General features: G+C 44.6%; 1 protein-coding gene across 7 annotated transcripts in view; it reads right to left on the minus strand.

Annotated features, from left to right (window-relative positions):
• NUP98 (nucleoporin 98 and 96 precursor) overlaps window positions 1-18957 on the minus strand; it is a 64554-nt gene that overhangs the window by 15450 nt on the left and 30147 nt on the right. For 6 of the 7 annotated variants that reach the window (XM_056560989.1, XM_056560983.1, XM_056560985.1 and 3 more), the window contains exons 17-22: window positions 18779-18892; window positions 17900-18038; window positions 17384-17561; window positions 15155-15322; window positions 6685-6864; window positions 1422-1557 (exon numbers count right to left, since the gene is read on the minus strand). In XM_056560989.1, coding sequence (XP_056416964.1) covers window positions 1422-1557; window positions 6685-6864; window positions 15155-15322; window positions 17384-17561; window positions 17900-18038; window positions 18779-18892 — 915 coding nt within the window. Of the gene's footprint in view, window positions 1-1421; window positions 1558-6684; window positions 6865-14817; window positions 15323-17383; window positions 17562-17899; window positions 18039-18778; window positions 18893-18957 lie in introns of those variants that run through there. The other variant, XM_056560990.1, reaches the window with a different exon arrangement.

Consider the following 18957-nt stretch of genomic DNA (forward strand, 5'->3'; position numbering starts at 1 on the left):
CCGTGCTGTCCAGAGTATATATAGTGTTATACACCGTACTGTCCAGAGAGTATATAGTGTTATACACCGTACTGTCCAGAGAGTATATAGTGTTATACACAGTGCTGTATAGAGTATATAGTGTTATACACAGTGCTGTATAGAGTATAGTGTTATACACCGTGCTGTATAGAGTATATAGTGTTATACACAGCACTGTATAGAGTATATAGTGTTATACACCGTACTGTATAGAGTATATAGTGTTATACACAGCACTGTATAGAGTATATAGTGTTATACACAGTACTGTATAGAGTATATAGTGTTATACACAGTACTGTATAGAGTATAGTGTTATACACAGTACTGTATAGAGTATATAGTGTTATACACAGTGCTGTATAGAGTAGTGTTATACACAGTACTGTATAAAGTATATAGTGTTATACACAGTGCTGTATAGAGTATATAGTGTTATACACAGCGCTGTATAGAGTATATAGTGTTATACACAGCGCTGTATAGAGTATATAGTGTTATACACAGTGCTGTATAGAGTAGTGTTATACACAGTGCTGTATAGAGTAGTGTTATACACAGTGCTGTATAGAGTAGTGTTATACACAGTGCTGTATAGAGTAGTGTTATACACAGTGCTGTATAGAGTATATAGTGTTATACACAGTACTGTATAGAGTATATAGTGTTATACACCGTGCTGTATAGAGTATATAGTGTTATACACAGTGCTGTATAGAGTAGTGTTATACACAGTGCTGTATAGAGTAGTGTTATACACAGCACTGTATAGAGTATATAGTGTTATACACAGCACTGTATAGAGTATATAGTGTTATACACAGCACTGTATAGAGTATATAGTGTTATACACAGCACTGTATAGAGTATATAGTGTTATACACAGCACTGTATAGAGTATATAGTGTTATACACAGCACTGTATAGAGTATATAGTGTTATACACCGTACTGTATAGAGTATATAGTGTTATACACCGTACTGTATAGAGTATATAGTTTTATACACAGTACTGTATAGAGTATATAGTGTTATACACAGTACTGTACAGAGTATATATAGTGTTATACACAGTACTGTAGAGTATATAGTGTTATACACAGCACTGTATAGAGTATATAGTGTTATACACAGTGCTGTATAGAGTATATAGTGTTATACACAGTGCTGTATAGAGTATATAGTGTTATACACAGTGCTGTAAACCAAAGTCGAGCGGACCGGAGTCGGCGTTACACTTTATACATTATATACGGCAGGGATACGGGAGACGCCCGGTTTTAGCTAAAATATATATAAAAATTCTAACACCAAAAGTGATGATCTTCTTGGTGCCTTCACATAGCGACGCTCCTGTTCCCACCTAAATACCCGGAGGGGACAGATTGTGCCAGACTCACCGCTGGGCGACTGCGCCGAAGACATAAACCTCCCGGGTGACCTGATGTGAGAGGCGTCCAGGGCAGATGGGAAGTGGGCGAGATGGGTGAGGAGGTCACCGCCCTCATCCTCCAGTAAGAGAGAAGCCTTCATCACCTGCACACGTCATGGGACAAAAAATACACCTAAATAAAGGGTCTTCAGTCTGGAGGACTACAAGTACCAGCAGAGGCTACTGAGTAATGGGGCGTACGATAGTGTATATAGTGGGGTGCAGTGAGGACTAGTAATGGGGTGTATGGTATATAGTGGGGCGCAGTGAGGACTAGTAATGGGGTGTATGATGAATAGTGGGGTGCAGTGAGGACTAGTAATGGGGTGTATGATGAATAGTGGGGTGCAGTGAGGACTAGTAATGGGGCGTATGATGAATAGTGGGGTGCAGTGAGGACTAGTAATGGGGTGTATGATGGATAGTGGGGTGCAGTGAGTAGTAATGTGGTGTATGATGAATAGTGGGGTGCAGTGAGGACTAGTAATGGGGTGTATGATGGATAGTGGGGCACAGTGAGGACTAGTAATGGGGTGTATGATGGATAGTGGGGTGCAGTGAGGACTAGTAATGGGGTGTATGATGGATAGTGGGGTGCAGTGAGGACTAGTAATGGGGTGTATGATGGATAGTGGGGCACAGTGAGGACTAGTAATGGGGTGTATGATGGATAGTGGGGTGCAGTGAGGACTAGTAATGGGGCGTATGATGGATAGTGGGGTGCAGTGAGGACTAGTAATGGGGCGTATGATGGATAGTGGGGTGCAGTGAGTAGTAATGGGGTGTATGATGGATAGTGGGGTGCAGTGAGTAGTAATGTGGTGTATGATGGATAGTGGGGTGCAGTGAGGACTAGTAATGGGGTGTATGGTATATAGTGGGGCGCAGTGAAGACAAGTAATGGGGTGTATGATGAATAGTGGGGTGCAGTGAAGACAAGTAATGGGGTGTATGATGAATAGTGGGGTGCAGTGAGTAGTAATGGGGTGTATGATGAATAGTGGGGTGCAGTGAGTAGTAATGGGGTGTATGATGTATAGTGGGGCGAAGTGACGACTAGTAATGGGGTGTATGATGAATAGTGGGGTGCAGTGAGGACTAGTAATGGGGCGTATGATGAATAGTGGGGTGCAGTGAGGACTAGTAATGGGGTGTATGATGGATAGTGGGGTGCAGTGAGTAGTAATGTGGTGTATGATGAATAGTGGGGCACAGTGAGGACTAGTAATGGGGTGTATGATGGATAGTGGGGTGCAGTGAGGACTAGTAATGGGGTGTATGGTATATAGTGGGGCGCAGTGAAGACAAGTAATGGGGTGTATGATGAATAGTGGGGTGCAGTGAAGACAAGTAATGGGGTGTATGATGAATAGTGGGGTGCAGTGAGTAGTAATGGGGTGTATGATGAATAGTGGGGTGCAGTGAGTAGTAATGGGGTGTATGATGTATAGTGGGGCGAAGTGACGACTAGTAATGGGGTGTATGATGAATAGTGGGGTGCAGTGAGGACTAGTAATGGGGCGTATGATGAATAGTGGGGTGCAGTGAGGACTAGTAATGGGGTGTATGATGGATAGTGGGGTGCAGTGAGTAGTAATGTGGTGTATGATGAATAGTGGGGCACAGTGAGGACTAGTAATGGGGTGTATGATGGATAGTGGGGTGCAGTGAGGACTAGTAATGGGGTGTATGATGGATAGTGGGGTGCAGTGAGTAGTAATGGGGTGTATGATGGATAGTGGGGTGCAGTGAGTAGTAATGGGGTGTATGATGGATAGTGGGGTGCAGTGAGTAGTAATGGGGTGTATGATGGATAGTGGGGTGCAGTGAGTAGTAATGGGGTGTATGATGGATAGTGGGGTGCAGTGAGTAGTAATGGGGTGTATGATGGATAGTGGGGTGCAGTGAGTAGTAATGGGGTGTATGATGGATAGTGGGGTGCAGTGAGGACTAGTAATGGGGTGTATGGTATATAGTGGGGCGCAGTGAAGACAAGTAATGGGGTGTATGATGAATAGTGGGGTGCAGTGAGTAGTAATGGGGTGTATGATGAATAGTGGGGTGCAGTGAGTAGTAATGGGGTGTATGATGTATAGTGGGGCGAAGTGACGACTAGTAATGGGGTGTATGATGAATAGTGGGGTGCAGTGAGTAGTAATGGGGTGTATGATGTATAGTGGGGCGAAGTGACGACTAGTAATGGGGTGTATGATGAATAGTGGGGCGCAGTGAGGACTAGTAATGGGGTGTATGATGGATAGTGGGGCGCAGTGAGTAGTAATGGGGTGTATGATGAATAGTGGGGCGCAGTGAGTAGTAATGGGGTGTATGATGAATAGTGGGGCGCAGTGAGGACTAGTAATGGGGTGTATGATGAATAGTGGGGTGCAGTGAGTAGTAATGAGGCGTATGATGGATAGTGGGGTGCAGTGAGTAGTAATGGGGTGTATGATGGATAGTGGGGTGCAGTGAGGACTAGTAATGGGGTGTATGATGATAGTGGGGTGCAGTGAGTAGTAATGGGGTGTATGATGAATAGTGGGGTGCAGTGAGGACTAGTAATGGGGTGTATGATGAATAGTGGGGCGCAGTGAGGACTAGTAATGGGGTGTATGATGAATAGTGGGGAGCAGTGAGTAGTAATGGGGTGTATGATGAATAGTGGGGTGCAGTGAGTAGTAATGAGGCGTATGATGGATAGTGGGGTGCAGTGAGTAGTAATGGGGTGTATGATGGATAGTGGGGTGCAGTGAGGACTAGTAATGGGGTGTATAATGAATAGTGGGGTGCAGTGAGTAGTAATGGGGCGTATGATGGATAGTGGGGTGCAGTGAGTAGTAATGGGGTGTATGATGAATAGTGGGGCGCAGTGAGTAGTAATGGGGTGTATGATGAATAGTGGGGCGCAGTGAGTAGTAATGGGGTGTATGATGAATAGTGGGGCGCAGTGAGTAGTAATGGGGTGTATGATGAATAGTGGGGCGCAGTGAGTAGTAATGGGGTGTATGATGAATAGTGGGGCGCAGTGAGTAGTAATGGGGTGTATGATGAATAGTGGGGCGCAGTGAGTAGTAATGGGGTGTATGATGAATAGTGGGGCGCAGTGAGGACTAGTAATGGGGTGTATGATGGATAGTGGGGCGCAGTGAGGACTAGTAATGGGGTGTATGATGGATAGTGGGGCGCAGTGAGGACTAGTAATGGGGTGTATGATGGATAGTGGGGTGCAGTGAGTAGTAATGGGGTGTATGATGAATAGTGGGGTACAGTGAGGACTAGTAATGGGGCGTATGAATAGTGGGGTGCAGTGAGTAGTAATGGGGTGTATGATGGATAGTGGGGTGCAGTGAGGACTAGTAATGGGGTGTATGATGAATAGTGGGGTGCAGTGAGTAGTAATGGGGCGTATGATGGATAGTGGGGTGCAGTGAGTAGTAATGGGGTGTATGATGGATAGTGGGGTGCAGTGAGGACTAGTAATGGGGTGTATGATGATAGTGGGGTGCAGTGAGTAGTAATGGGGTGTATGATGAATAGTGGGGTGCAGTGAGGACTAGTAATGGGGTGTATGATGAATAGTGGGGCGCAGTGAGGACTAGTAATGGGGTGTATGATGAATAGTGGGGCGCAGTGAGGACTAGTAATGGGGTGTATGATGAATAGTGGGGTGCAGTGAGTAGTAATGGGGTGTATGATGAATAGTGGGGTGCAGTGAGTAGTAATGGGGTGTATGATGAATAGTGGGGTGCAGTGAGTAGTAATGGGGTGTATGATGAATAGTGGGGTGCAGTGAGGACTAGTAATGGGGTGTATGATGAATAGTGGGGCGCAGTGAGGACTAGTAATGGGGTGTATGATGAATAGTGGGGCGCAGTGAGTGGTAATGGGGTGTATGATGAATAGTGGGGTGCAGTGAGTAGTAATGAGGCGTATGATGGATAGTGGGGTGCAGTGAGTAGTAATGGGGTGTATGATGGATAGTGGGGTGCAGTGAGGACTAGTAATGGGGTGTATGATGGATAGTGGGGTGCAGTGAGGACTAGTAATGGGGTGTATGATGGATAGTGGGGTGCAGTGAGGACTAGTAATGGGGTGTATGATAGTGGGGTGCAGTGAGGACTAGTAATGGGGTGTATGATAGTGGGGTGCAGTGAGGACTAGTAATGGGGTGTATGATGGATAGTGGGGTGCAGTGAGGACTAGTAATGGGGTGTATGATGGATAGTGGGGTGCAGTGAGGGCTAGTAATGGGGTGTATGATAGTGGGGTGCAGTGAGGACTAGTAATGGGGTGTATGATAGTGGGGTGCAGTGAGGACTAGTAATGGGGTGTATAATAGTGGGGTGCAGTGAGGACTAGTAATGGGGCGTATGATAGTGGGGTGCAGTGAGGACTAGTAATGGGGTGTATGATGGATAGTGGGGCACAGTGAGGACTAGTAATGGGGTGTATGATAGTGGGGTGCAGTGAGGACTAGTAATGGGGCGTATGATAGTGGGGTGCAGTGAGGACTAGTAATGGGGCGTATGATAGTGGGGTGCAGTGAGGACTAGTAATGGGGCGTATGATAGTGGGGTGCAGTGAGGACTAGTAATGGGGCGTATGATAGTTGGGTGCAGTGAGGACTAGTAATGGGGCGTATGATAGTGGGGTGCAGTGAGGACTAGTAATGGGGCGTATGATAGTGGGGTGCAGTGAGGACTAGTAATGGGGTGTATGATAGTGGGGTGCAGTGAGGACTAGTAATGGGGTGTATGATGGATAGTGGGGTGCAGTGAGGACTAGTAATGGGGCGTATGATAGTGGGGTGCAGTGAGGACTAGTAATGGGGCGTATGATAGTGGGGTGCAGTGAGGACTAGTAATGGGGTGTATGATGAACAGTGGGGTGCAGTGAGTAGTAATGGGGTGTATGATAGTGGGGTGCAGTGAGGACTAGTAATGGGGTGTATGATGGATAGTGGGGGTGCAGTGAGGACTAGTAATGGGGTGTATGATGGATAGTGGGGGTGCAGTGAGGACTAGTAATGGGGTGTATGATGGATAGTGGGGTGCAGTGAGGACTAGTAATGGGGTGTATGATAGTGGGGTGCAGTGAGGACTAGTAATGGGGTGTATGATGAATAGTGGGGTGCAGTGAGGACTAGTAATGGGGTGTATGATGGATAGTGGGGTGCAGTGAGGACTAGTAATGGGGTGTATGATGAATAGTGGGGTGCAGTGAGGACTGACCTGTAGGGCGTGAGGGTTGACCCCCAGAGATGATGCGATGTGTGATGACGCAGACACCGGCTCCTGCTCCTCCATAACGTTGCGGTCTTCAGTGGCTGAGTCCACCAGAGGCTCCTGGGTGATGTCGGCCATGTCACTGTCCAGCTCCAGCATCCGCCCCAGCGCATCGTCAGCCGGGCTCTGACAACGGCACAAGACGACAATTACAACTCTGACCACTAGAGGCGCACATACAGCACGGGTCAGTGTGTGACCAAACAACTGTAGATCCCAGCCACTGGTTCCCCATCTGGACTCCATCTTTGTTTAACCCTTCCATCAAGTACTGAAACCTCCATTCATGTTTGGCAAGCAGAGATCTTAAAAAGGGTACTCCGGTGGAATTATTTATTTTTATATCAATTGGTGCCAGAAAGTTATAGATTTGTAAATTATTTCCATTTAAAAATCTTAATCCTTCCAGTACTCATCAGCTGCTTTATGCTCCACAGGAAGTTTATTCTTTTTTAATTTCTTTCCAGTCTGACCACAGTGCTCTCTGCTGACACCTGTCTGTCTGTCTCAGGAACTGTCCAGAGCAGGAGAGGTTTTTCTCTTCCTCATTTACTCCTACGACATTTCCTGAGACCGACAGACAGGTGTCAGCAGAGAGCACCGTAATCAGGCTGGAAAGAAATTAAGAAAAAACTTCCTGTGGAGCATACAGCAGCTGATGAGTACTGGAAGGATTAAGATTTTTTAATAGAAGTAATTTACAAATCTGTTTAACTTTCTGGCACCAGTTGATTTAAAAAAATAAATAAAAGAATTCCACCGGAGTACCCCTTTAACCCCTTAGCGACACAGGACGTATATTTACGCCCTGCGCCGGCTCCCGTGATATAACGCGGTGACCCCGCGTAATATAGAGTCGGTCCCGACGGCCTTCAACTGATGGGACCCGCAGCTAATACCGGACATCACCGATTGCGGCGATACCCAGTATTAACCCTTCAGACGCGGTGATCAAACCTTCCCAGCAGCTCAGTGGTGCTGTTCAGGACCACAGAGATGAAATCACGGCGTCCCGAAAAGCTTGCAGGACGCGAGGAGGATCCCTACCTGCCTCCTGCGCATCAGATCGCCGAATAACCGCTCCGTGCCTGAGATCCAGACAGGAGCATTCAAGCGGAGATAACACTGATCAATGCCATGGCATTGCACGGCAGTGATCAGTGTATTGTATGTTCTAGTCTCCTATTGCAGGTATAACACTGCAAAAAAACAAAAACAAACAGTGACAATAAAAAGTATTAATAAATGTAATTTAACCCCTTCCGTAGTAAAAGTCTGAATCACCCCCCTTTTCCCATAAAAATAAATAAATGTAAATAAAAATAAACATTTGTGGTATCGCCGCATGCGAAAGTGTCCGAACTATAAAAATATATCTTTAATTAAACCGCACAGTCAATGGCGTATACATACAAAATGCCAAAGTCCAAAATAGCGTATTTTTGGTCACTTTATACCATAAAAAAAATATGAATAAAAAGCGGTCAAAAAGTCAGATCAAAAACAAAAATGGTACCGATAAAAACTTCAGATCACCTTTATAAGTAGGGAATCATTTTAACCGTATGGACCGACAGAATTAAGAGATGTCATTTTTACTGAAAAATGTACTACGTAGAAACCCCGAAAATTTACAAAATGTTTTTGTCGCACAATGATTTTTTTTGTTTTGTCGTAGATTTTTGGGTAAAATGACTGGTCTTATTTTTTGTACCACCAATTCTACTTTGCAATGACATATGGATTTTTAGGTGCAAAATTGAAAGGGTTATGATTTTTATAAGGTAAAGAGAAAAAACAACAGTGCATAAACTGAAAAACGCTGAGACCTTAACCCCTTTAGGACTCAGCGTTTGTCCATTTTTTGCACTTTCCTTTTTTCCGCCTTACCTTTAAAAATTCCATATGATGCTTATTTTTTGCGCCACCAATTCTACTTTGTTATGACATCAGTAATTTTACCCAAAAATCTACTGCGAAACCCAAAAAAAAAAAATATAAAAAAATAAAAATCATTGTGCGACAAAATTGAAGAAAAAAAAAAATGCCATTTTGTAATTTTTGGGGGCTTCCGTTTCTACACAGTGCATATTTCGGTAACAATGACACCTTATCATTATTCTGTAGGTCCATACGGTTATAATGATTCCCTACTTATATAGGTTGGATTTTGTCGCACTTCTGGAAAAAATCAACTACATGCAGGAAAATTTATACGTTTAAAATATTCATCTTCTGACCCCTATAACTTAACTTTTCCGCGTACAGGCCGGTTTGAGGGCTCATTTTTTGTGCTGTGATCTGAAGTTTTTAGCGGTACCATTTTTGTGTTGATGGGACTTATCACTTTTTATAAATTTTTTCATTATATAAACAGTGACCAAAAATACGTTATTTTGGACTTTGGATTTTTTTGCGCGTACGTCATTGACATGCGGTTTAATTAACGATATATTTTTATAATTCGGACATTTCCGCACGCGGCGATACCACATGTGTTTATTTACACTGTTTTTTTTTTAAATGGGAAAAGGGGGGTGATTGAAAGTTTTATTAGGGAAGGGGTTAAATGAAATTTATTAACTTTGTTTCACTTTTTTTGCAATGTTATAGGAGACTACAACACTGCACACACTGATCCCTTCTACTGATCATAGTTATCCCATAGGAGACTAACACTGCGCACACTGATCTTTTACATTGATCAATGGTTTCTCATAGGTAACCATTGATCAATGATTCTGCCGCTTGAATGCTCATGCCTCAATCTCAGGCACTGAGCAGTCATTCCGCGATTGGACACCAGGAGGCAGGTAAGGGGACCCTCCTCATGTCCTACAGCTGTTCGGGATGCCACGGCGAAATTTCACCGCGGCGATCCCGAACAGCCCCCTGAGCTAACCGGCAACACTTAAGGCATGGCATTAAACTTTGAAAGCCGTTTCTGAAGGGTTAATAGCACGCGGCACTGCGATCAGTGCTGCGCGCTATTAGCCACATGTCCCGGCCGTTGTTAGAGGCTGTGGCCCAGTGTTATAGAACGGGAGCGGACTCAGGACGTACAGGTACGCCCTGAGCCCTTAAGGGGCAAAGTCAGTGTTTCCCAACCAGGGTGCCTCCAGCTGTTGCAAAACTACAACTCCCAGCATTGCCCAGACAGCCTTCGGCTGTTTGGGCATGCTGGGAGTTGTAGTTTTGCAACAACCGGCGACACCCTTGTCGGGAAACGCTGCTCTAAGCCCAAGGGAAGCGTAATCCTTCAGCCATGGTTCACACATAAAGGATCCTGCGCAGATTTGATGCGCAGGATTTGTAGCTGCCGATTAGAAGCTGTGATCAGTCATTTAGTTTACATTGAAATCTGTAGCAGAAAATCCTGTGCATCAAATCTGCGTCCGTGTGAACGTACCCTAAAAAAGGTTCCTCCATGGTTTTTTTTTCCCACTCTAAGTGCTGGCCCGGACATGCTGGGAGTTTTAGTTCTGCAGTCTGGTTGGAAAAGGCTGGTCTTAAGTGTGGTGGATCGGTAACAGTGTCAGGAACATTTAGGCGCCCATGCACACTACAGAAATTTAGTGAAGAACCTCCTGTCTGAATTGCGTCAGGTTTCACCTCTTCTATGCGCCCCCCGATGAGGCAGATGACCGATCCCCGAGCTCATTTATGGATTAGTCATCCTCCTGGACTCTCCGCACGTAGCGATGAACAGGTTGGAGTCTTGTTGGTTCTGTTCGGGCTCAGCTAACCCGGTCCACCTGGTCATAGAGATGTATTACCCAACCTATGGCTCGCCAACCATTCCGTAACTACAACTCCCAGCATGCCCCGAGCAGCCTGAAGTGCTTTCAAGCTGTTACAGCTAGTTTCCATAAAGCACTGACAGGGCATGATGGGAGTTGTAGTTTTTCAAATGCTGAAAAGCCACAAACCTGACCTGGCACTTCCATCTTTACCGCCTGCACAAGACGACTCACAACAACACTATAGACTTCCTCCATTTTATTACGTCACTTTGCCGCATACTCTGATTTGTCAAACCATAAGTCCCTGCCGCTACTGACATGAGACATTACTGCAGCTATGTGACTATATATATATATAACCGGAGCCGCTACTGACATGAGACATTACTGCAACTATGTGATTATATATATCCAGAGCCGCTACTGACACGAGACATTACTGCAGCTATGTGATTATATATAACCGGAGCCGCTACTGACACGAGACATTACTGCAGCTATGTGACTATATATAACCAGAGCCGCTACTGACATGTGACATTACTGCAGCTATGTGACTATATATAACCGGAGCCGCTACTGACATGAGACATTACTGCAGCTATGTGATTATATATATATATATATATATCCAGAGCCGCTACTGACATGAGACATTACTGCAGATATCTATCTATCTATCTATATCTATATAACAGATCATCTCCTGCTATGAGACATTACTGCAGAATAGATATAACAGATCATCTCCTGCTATGAGACATTACTGCAGAATAGAATATATATATATATATATATATATATATATATATATATATATATATATATATATATATATATATATACACATATACATATACATACATATATATACAGTCCATATAAAGCAGCACATCCAGTTTGGGTGAGGTGGGTGCAGGCACAATTGAACCTCGGTGCTCTGGTTCCTCTTGATAGTTAAAGTATGACGGCAGCACACCAAAGTAGTGAATCAATAAAGTGTTATTTTATTCCAGGGATATAGAGACAACGTTTCAGCGGTCTCTCACCGCCATTTTCAAGTGAAAATGGCGGTGAGAGACCGCTGAAACGTTGTCTCTATATCCCTGGAATAAAATAACACTTTATTGATTCACTACTTTGGTGTGCTGCCGTCATACTTTAACTATATATATATATATATATATATATATATATATATATATATATATATATATATATATATATATATATATTTTTTTTTTTTTTTTTTTTTTTCACCAGATCATCTCCTGCTATAGGGAAACTACAACTCCCATCATGATGCCAACCTAGGTCTCTTGTATAAGGCCTCATTCAGACAACACTATTACAAAATGTAGATTATAAGAGCTGGATGAGGAATTTTAATCAAATTTCAATTTATTTGGGAATTTTGCCATCACTTTAAAGCTTTACACGTGTGGTGGAAAAACCAAGGAGCAAGATGTGACCCTCCCGGGACAGAAGACACCAGCAAGAGCGGAGGAAGGAGCGGGCGCGTGTACACAGCCCCCGGCAAGGACTACACGAGGACAGAGCATCGTCATCACATCCCGGCCACACAGGGCTCTACACTGTGGTATCATCTTATAAAGGGGAACTCTAGTCCTACTCATCAATGTTGTATACTATGCTCCGCCATCACGTATTACTTGTACATTAAAGGGGCACTCCACCCTAGACATCTTATCCCCTGCTGCACCCGGTGTTTGTTTAGAGCAGTGGTCTCCAACCTGCGGACCAGCAGATGTCGCAAAACTACAATTCCCAGCATGCCCGGACAGCCAACGGCTGTCCGGGCATGCTGGGAGTTGTAGTTTTGCAACATCTGGAGGTCCGCAGGTGGAAGACCACTGGTTTAGAGCATCAGGTGCAGCGCCGGAGGCTTGTCCCGTCAATGCAAGTCTATGGGAGGTGACGTCACGGCCACTTCCCCACAATGCAAGTCTAAGGGAGGGGGCGCAACGGGAGTCACGCCCCCTCCCATAGACTTACATTGAGGGGACGTGGCCATGACGACAGGAGCCTCCGCATCGCCAGTCAAGTTCGCTCCATGCACCGGATGTCCGGTGCCGCAGCAGAGATCTCGGGGGTCCCCAGCGGCGGGAACCCCGTGATCAGACATTTTATCCCCCATCCATAGGATAAGGTGATAAGATGTCTAGGGGCAGAGTACCCCTTTAAGTTTTCATTATTCTCCTGTCGTCATCACAATGACTGGCATCTCTAGTGTGGTTAACCCCTTCATGGCTAGGAGATTTCTACCCCCACACTAACCAGACTCCAGAGACATCAATAAAGGGGTATTCCGGTGGAACACTTTTTAAAAAAAAAAATTTAATCAACAGATCTGTAAATTACTTCTATTAAAAAATCTTTATCCTTCCAGTACTTATAAACTGCTGTACACTACAGAGAAAGTTCTTTTCTTTTGGTACTGGAAGGATAAAGATTTTTTAATAGAAGTAATTTACAAATCTGTAACTTTGTGGCACCAGTTGATTAAAAAAAAATATATATATAAATAAAAAAAATGGATGACAGACTGATAAGAACGGAATATTCTTCTGTTTGTATCCATCGTCATAAACTAAAGTAAAACTTTGGATATTCGATGTTCGTGTTTTTTTTGAGCAGAAAAATAGCACATGCACAACTTTATGTCCGTCCAAAGAGACAGACGAAATGGGCACAAACTAACGTGAACTTATACCAAAAACGGACCCAAAAACAAAAATCAATGGGATCAGTTCATGTGTTTACTGAACGGATCAGATGAAGATGTGAACAGCCTCATCTATTTAGGATACAGGTAATAAAGTTATCCAAATCATGGAGTCCTGATCACCTCTAGTCCAGAGCGCTCAACCACCAGAGCCAAAGTCATGTGACATAACCGTAGTATGCCGGTTTAGCCTCTAAGATAGTGTTTCTCAACCAGGGTGCCTCCAGCTATTGCTAAACTACAACTCTCAGAATACCCGGACAGCCAAATGCTGTCCGGGCATGCTGGGAGTTGTAGTTTTGCAACAGCTGGAGGCACCCTGGTTGAGAAACCCTGATTAAAGGAGTAGACTGGTGATCTAGAACTTACACCCTATCCTTTTGAATGGGGATTAGTTATAGATCACGAGGGGTCACGGGAGAGTCAGAACAGCCGCTTCCTGCAAACGGCTGGGGACCCGTGCAGGAGATTGGGGGGTCCCAGTGCTCAGACCCCCCGCGATCTATACCTTATGCTTTGGATTTAAAAATAAAATAAAAATAAAAAAATTCTTAACCTGTTTGGCATCACCGCAAGCGTAAATGTCCGAACTATCAAAATCTAATAATCCCCTACGGTGAACGGCGTAAACTTAAAAAATGTCCCAAAATGCTCCTTTTAAGTCACGTTTTATTCACAAAAAAATAAAAATGATCTAAAAGGTTCAGATGATGGTGCGAAAAATCAGCCCTCATACCGCCCTATATACAGAAAAATGAAAAAGTTATAGGTGGTCAAAATAGGGCTATTTTAGATTACCGATTTTGTACAAAAAGTTTTAGATTTTTTTTAAGCGGTACAAAAATATATAAGTATCTAGCCATGGGTATCATTTTAATCGTATTGTCCCACAGAATAGCGTACAGTGTTAAAACGAAACCCTCCAAAATTGTGGTTTTCATTTAAATTTCCTCCCTAAAAAATAATTCTTGGGGTTCGCCGTAGATTTTATGGTAAAATGAGAGGTATCAATACGAAGTACAATTGGTCACACAAAAAACAAGCCCTTATATGGGTCTGTAGATTGAAATATAAAAAAAAAAGACTTATGGATTTTAGAAGGCGAAGAGGAAAAAATAAAATGGGCCTGGTCCTTAAGGGGTTAAGCAGCTATGAGTTGTGTTTGGGTGGATTTGCACGCTGCGGATTTGTGGCGCTCTGAATTCTGCAGCAATTCCTGGCACATGTGAACGGAGCATTAATGGTCTATTCCCACGTACAGTATTCTGGACAGATCTGATGCACAAGATTTTTTTTTTTTGCTGCAGATTTCAATGTAAAGTAAATGAATGAACACCGCTTCAAATTCTGCTGCATCAAATCTGTGCAGATTACTGTGCACGTGAATAGACCCTAAAAGTGTAATCCGCACAGAATAGATTGGAGGGTTACACCACGCCAATACCGGCACCGTATATTCAACACATTTCTATTCTTACATACTGCATGTACTGAGTATGTAGTCCCATTATACCCATAATCCTTTGCCTGCAGTATAGAAACCTAGAACAAGGGAGATGAGCAGTCACCAAGGACAGGAGGATTCTGGTCCGGCTCATAACCTCTAGTCCTGTTGGGATCATTGATTGACTTTCAGGGAAGTTCCCTCCTATAGGGGGCACTATAGAGCAGATTACAGCCTGCTCTACCGACCTTCCTATGTCTTCTTGGTGTCCTAAAGACACGACATCCCTCCACCATAAGTAAGAACACGAGACAATTAGAATGAGAGTCTGCAGTCGCCTATGAGCGTTCTGTACACGTCTGACTTTATATTAGTGAGGACGCTCAGCGCTCTACCCGTATCCTGTGCCCCCGTGAGCCCTGACTTATAACGGGGGGGGGGGGTTGTCACTTGGTGACCGGACTGCAGTCAGCCCCTCTCTACCTGAGGCGGAGGGGTGGGTCTCCCATTGGGCAGGGTCAGCGGTGGGGGCGGCTGCTGTCCGGCAGGGGGGAGGGCGGCTGCTTTCATCTTCTTCGATTCGGCGGTGGATGCGGCGTCCTCCTCCTCGTCGTCAGAGTCTTGTAGGCCGTACTTGGAGAAGTGTTTCACCTGTAGGAGATCACAAGAACAACATTAGCACAGACGTCACCTATTAAGGTTAGAGCGGCTTCCACCATTACTGACAGAACGCTGGGGGGCGATGGGAGCAGGAAGATCGCTCAACAATACAGACAGGAATACTATAATAATATATAAAATATAATTTTAAATAAATATATATATATATATATATATATATATATATATATATATATATATTTATTTATTTATTTTTTTGTTTTTTTATTATAAAAATATATATATTTTATTTCCCAGTGCGTCTAAGTGTCCAACCAGCGTGCCACTGCCGGATCAAGCAAATTCCACCCAAAGCGAAGACCACAAACTGCAACGGCATATGAATGAATAAAGTGGCTAGAAGTTTATTTGCACCAAATGGCCGAAACGTCTCATGTACTTGTTGGTGCAAATAAACTTCTAGCCACTTTATTCACCCGTATGCCGTTGCAGTTTGTTGTCTTCGCTTTGGGTGGAAATGACATAATATACAGTACAGACCAATAGTTTGTCCACCTTCTCATTCAAAGAGTTTTCTTTATTTTCATGACTATGAATATTGTAGATTCGCACTGAAGGCATCAAAACTATGAATTATCCCATGTGGAATTATATACATAACAAAGAGTGTGAGAATCTGTCATATTCCAGGTGGAAAGTGTCCCCAAGTGCAGTCACAAAAACCATCAAGAGCAGCAAAGAAAGTGTCTGCCATGCGGAGCCCCAGGAAACGAAGACCAAGAGTCACGTCTGCTGCGGAGGAGAAGGTCATCCGAGTCACCAGCAATCTCAGAAATGGTGAACAGCAGCTCAGATTAGAGAGCAGGCCTTCATGGTAGAAGATCTGCTAGGAAACTGAGGAGGCGTGACGGTGTGGGGGAGGAGGCGTGACGGTGTGGGGGAGGAGGGAGGCGTGACGGTGTGGGGGAGGAGGGAGGCGTGACGGTGTGGGGGAGGAGGGAGGCGTGACGGTGTGGGGGAGGAGGGAGGCGTGACGGTGTGGGGGAGGAGGGAGGCGTGACGGTGTGGGGGAGGGGGAGGCGTGACTGTGTGGGGGAGGGGGAGGCGTGACGGTGTGGGGGAGGGGGAGGCGTGACGGTGTGGGGGAGGGGGAGGCGTGACGGTGTGGGGGAGGGGGAGGCGTGACGGTGTGGGGGAGGGGGAGGCGTGACGGTGTGGGGGAGGGAAGGTGTGACGGTGTGGGGGGGGGAAGGTGTGACGGTGGGGGGGGGGGGGGGAGGAGGTGTGATGCTACTCCATCCGGTTTGTGTTTAGTTGGAACAACAGGACAATGACCCCAAACACCTCCAGGCTGTGTAAGGACTATTTGACCAAGAAGGAGAGTGATGGGGTGCTGCGCTGCCAGATGACCTGGCCTCCACAGTCACCGGACATGAACCCAATGAATGGAAAAGGGCCAACAAGTGCTAAGCATCATGGGAACTCCTTCAGGACTGGTGGAGGCCATTTCAGGTGACTACAGATCATCAAGAGAATCCAAGAGTCTGCAAAGCGGGAATCAGAGGAAGAGCCCAGAATATGACAGATTCTCACACTTATTGTTCTGTATATAATCCCACATGTCATAATTCAGAGTTTTGATGCCTTCAGTGTGAATCTACAATATATACATATATACAGTTAGACAGTTGCACAACCGGGAGCTGAGCATGATGGGAAAATATCCCCATAGGAACTGCACAGCTCCCGGGACATGAGTCATCAGAGAGCAGTTAGACAGTAAACAACTCAACTTCAGAAGCGAATAACTATTGGAAGGATTAAAAATTTTTAATAGAAGTAATTTACAAATCTGTTTAACTTTCCTGAGCCAGTTGATATAGATTTATAAAAAAAAAAAATTTGGGCTGGAATACCCCTTTAAGGCTCAAATATATGACTGGAATCTGAGAAGACCCTTTTATTTTAATGCGACAAAAAAATTTAAAGCGGCAGAAAATCCACCATGTGAACATACGCCGACGGCCTGGCAGCTGCTCCCCTCAGTCACAGATTCATATATATTAACCTCCCCCCTCAGGACCACCTCACCTTGAACACCCAGGACCCCGTCTCCGGACGATACTCCTTAAACTGGGCTCCTTGTTTCCTGGAGGCGGCTTCCAACTTGTTCTTGTAGTTCATCTCCTCCAGCCGCTCCGGGCTCTTTATCAAGGCTCGGGTGGTCTTGTCGATGGGCCACACTTCATTCAGGGTCACCTCCGCAGGCCTAAGTCATAGACAGATATGATTAAGGGGGATCCCTCCTATCTAAACTGATGCCCTTGAATACAGGAATGTTTTCTACAGCAGGGTTCCCCTTTAGCTGTTACAGAACTAAAACTCCCCTCATAGCCTATCGAGCCGAAGTCTGTCAGGGCAGGAACGAAGTTGTAGTTCACAACAGATAGAGGGTCCCAGGCTGTTCGGGACATGATGGGGATTGTAGTTTACACCAACACCAGTAGTCGCACCTCAGGTGTGTTCCATAGACCCGAATGCACATGCCACGAGGGCCCGATTAATGGGTTGTACTAATCCAGCGCATGAACTATATAGGGGCCGTACCTGTTGAGCCCTTCCCCCACAGGCGGCTTGTTTCCATCATCCGTGTACACGATCACCTCCTTGTTCCGGACATGGACGATCTCATCCAAGTTCAGGTTAGTTAAGTCGACTGGTCCTTCAAAATAGATCGAGCCATAACCTGTGGGAGAAGAAAGGGGATGGTATTATGGAGACATATGCTTTATGTCAAGGATGGACAGAGGGTGGGGGAAAGACTATAATGGAGGTCACACCATAACCTGCCTGCCAACTGCACGACATAAAAAAAAAAAATAATAATAATAATAATAATGTATATTATATTTAATTTTTAATTTAATTTAATTTTTAATTACATTTTTCATGTTAATTTAATTTTTAATTTATTTTATTTATTTATTTATACACACATGTACACACACACACACACACACACACACACACACACACACAGTTAATAAAATTCCCATAGTATTAAATGGGCACTGTCAGATACAAAAACATTTGATATCTTGTAAAGCTTGTATAATTAATAGGTTTTGTAATATCTTTCATACTGATAAAGCCAGTCAAACAACTGTGGTCAGACTGGAAAGATCTACACAACTTGGATCATACAGCAGCTGCTAAGTACTGGAAGGATTAAGATTTTTATATAGAAGTAATTTATAAGTCTGTATAACTTTCTGCCCCCAGTTGATTTGTAAACCTTTTTATTCTTCCCCAGTTCACTATTAAATTGCTTACATGGGACTGAAGTCTAATACTAGCAGTTCTAGGCAGGTCCCTGCTGTTCGATACAGTCCGTAACCCACTGCATATAGTGCGGCCTCAGCTCATGGGTCTGATCTATAAAGTATTTGTCCATACAGTGTAACCTGTAATTCCGCCCCCACTCACCTCTACGGCCGATCGTGAAGCCATCTACAACGCACCTCCCGTCCTCCTCTGTCATCTTGGCCAGCTCCTCCATGGAGGGGATGGTGTAGTAACCTTCTCTGGTAAGTACGATGCCTGGGAAGGAGACATTAAGACCAGTCAGGTACCGATCCAGCACAGACGTCTGACAATGCTGGAGG

Source organism: Hyla sarda, chromosome 2 (genome assembly GCF_029499605.1).
Source record: "Hyla sarda isolate aHylSar1 chromosome 2, aHylSar1.hap1, whole genome shotgun sequence".
NCBI lineage: Eukaryota > Metazoa > Chordata > Amphibia > Anura > Hylidae > Hyla > Hyla sarda.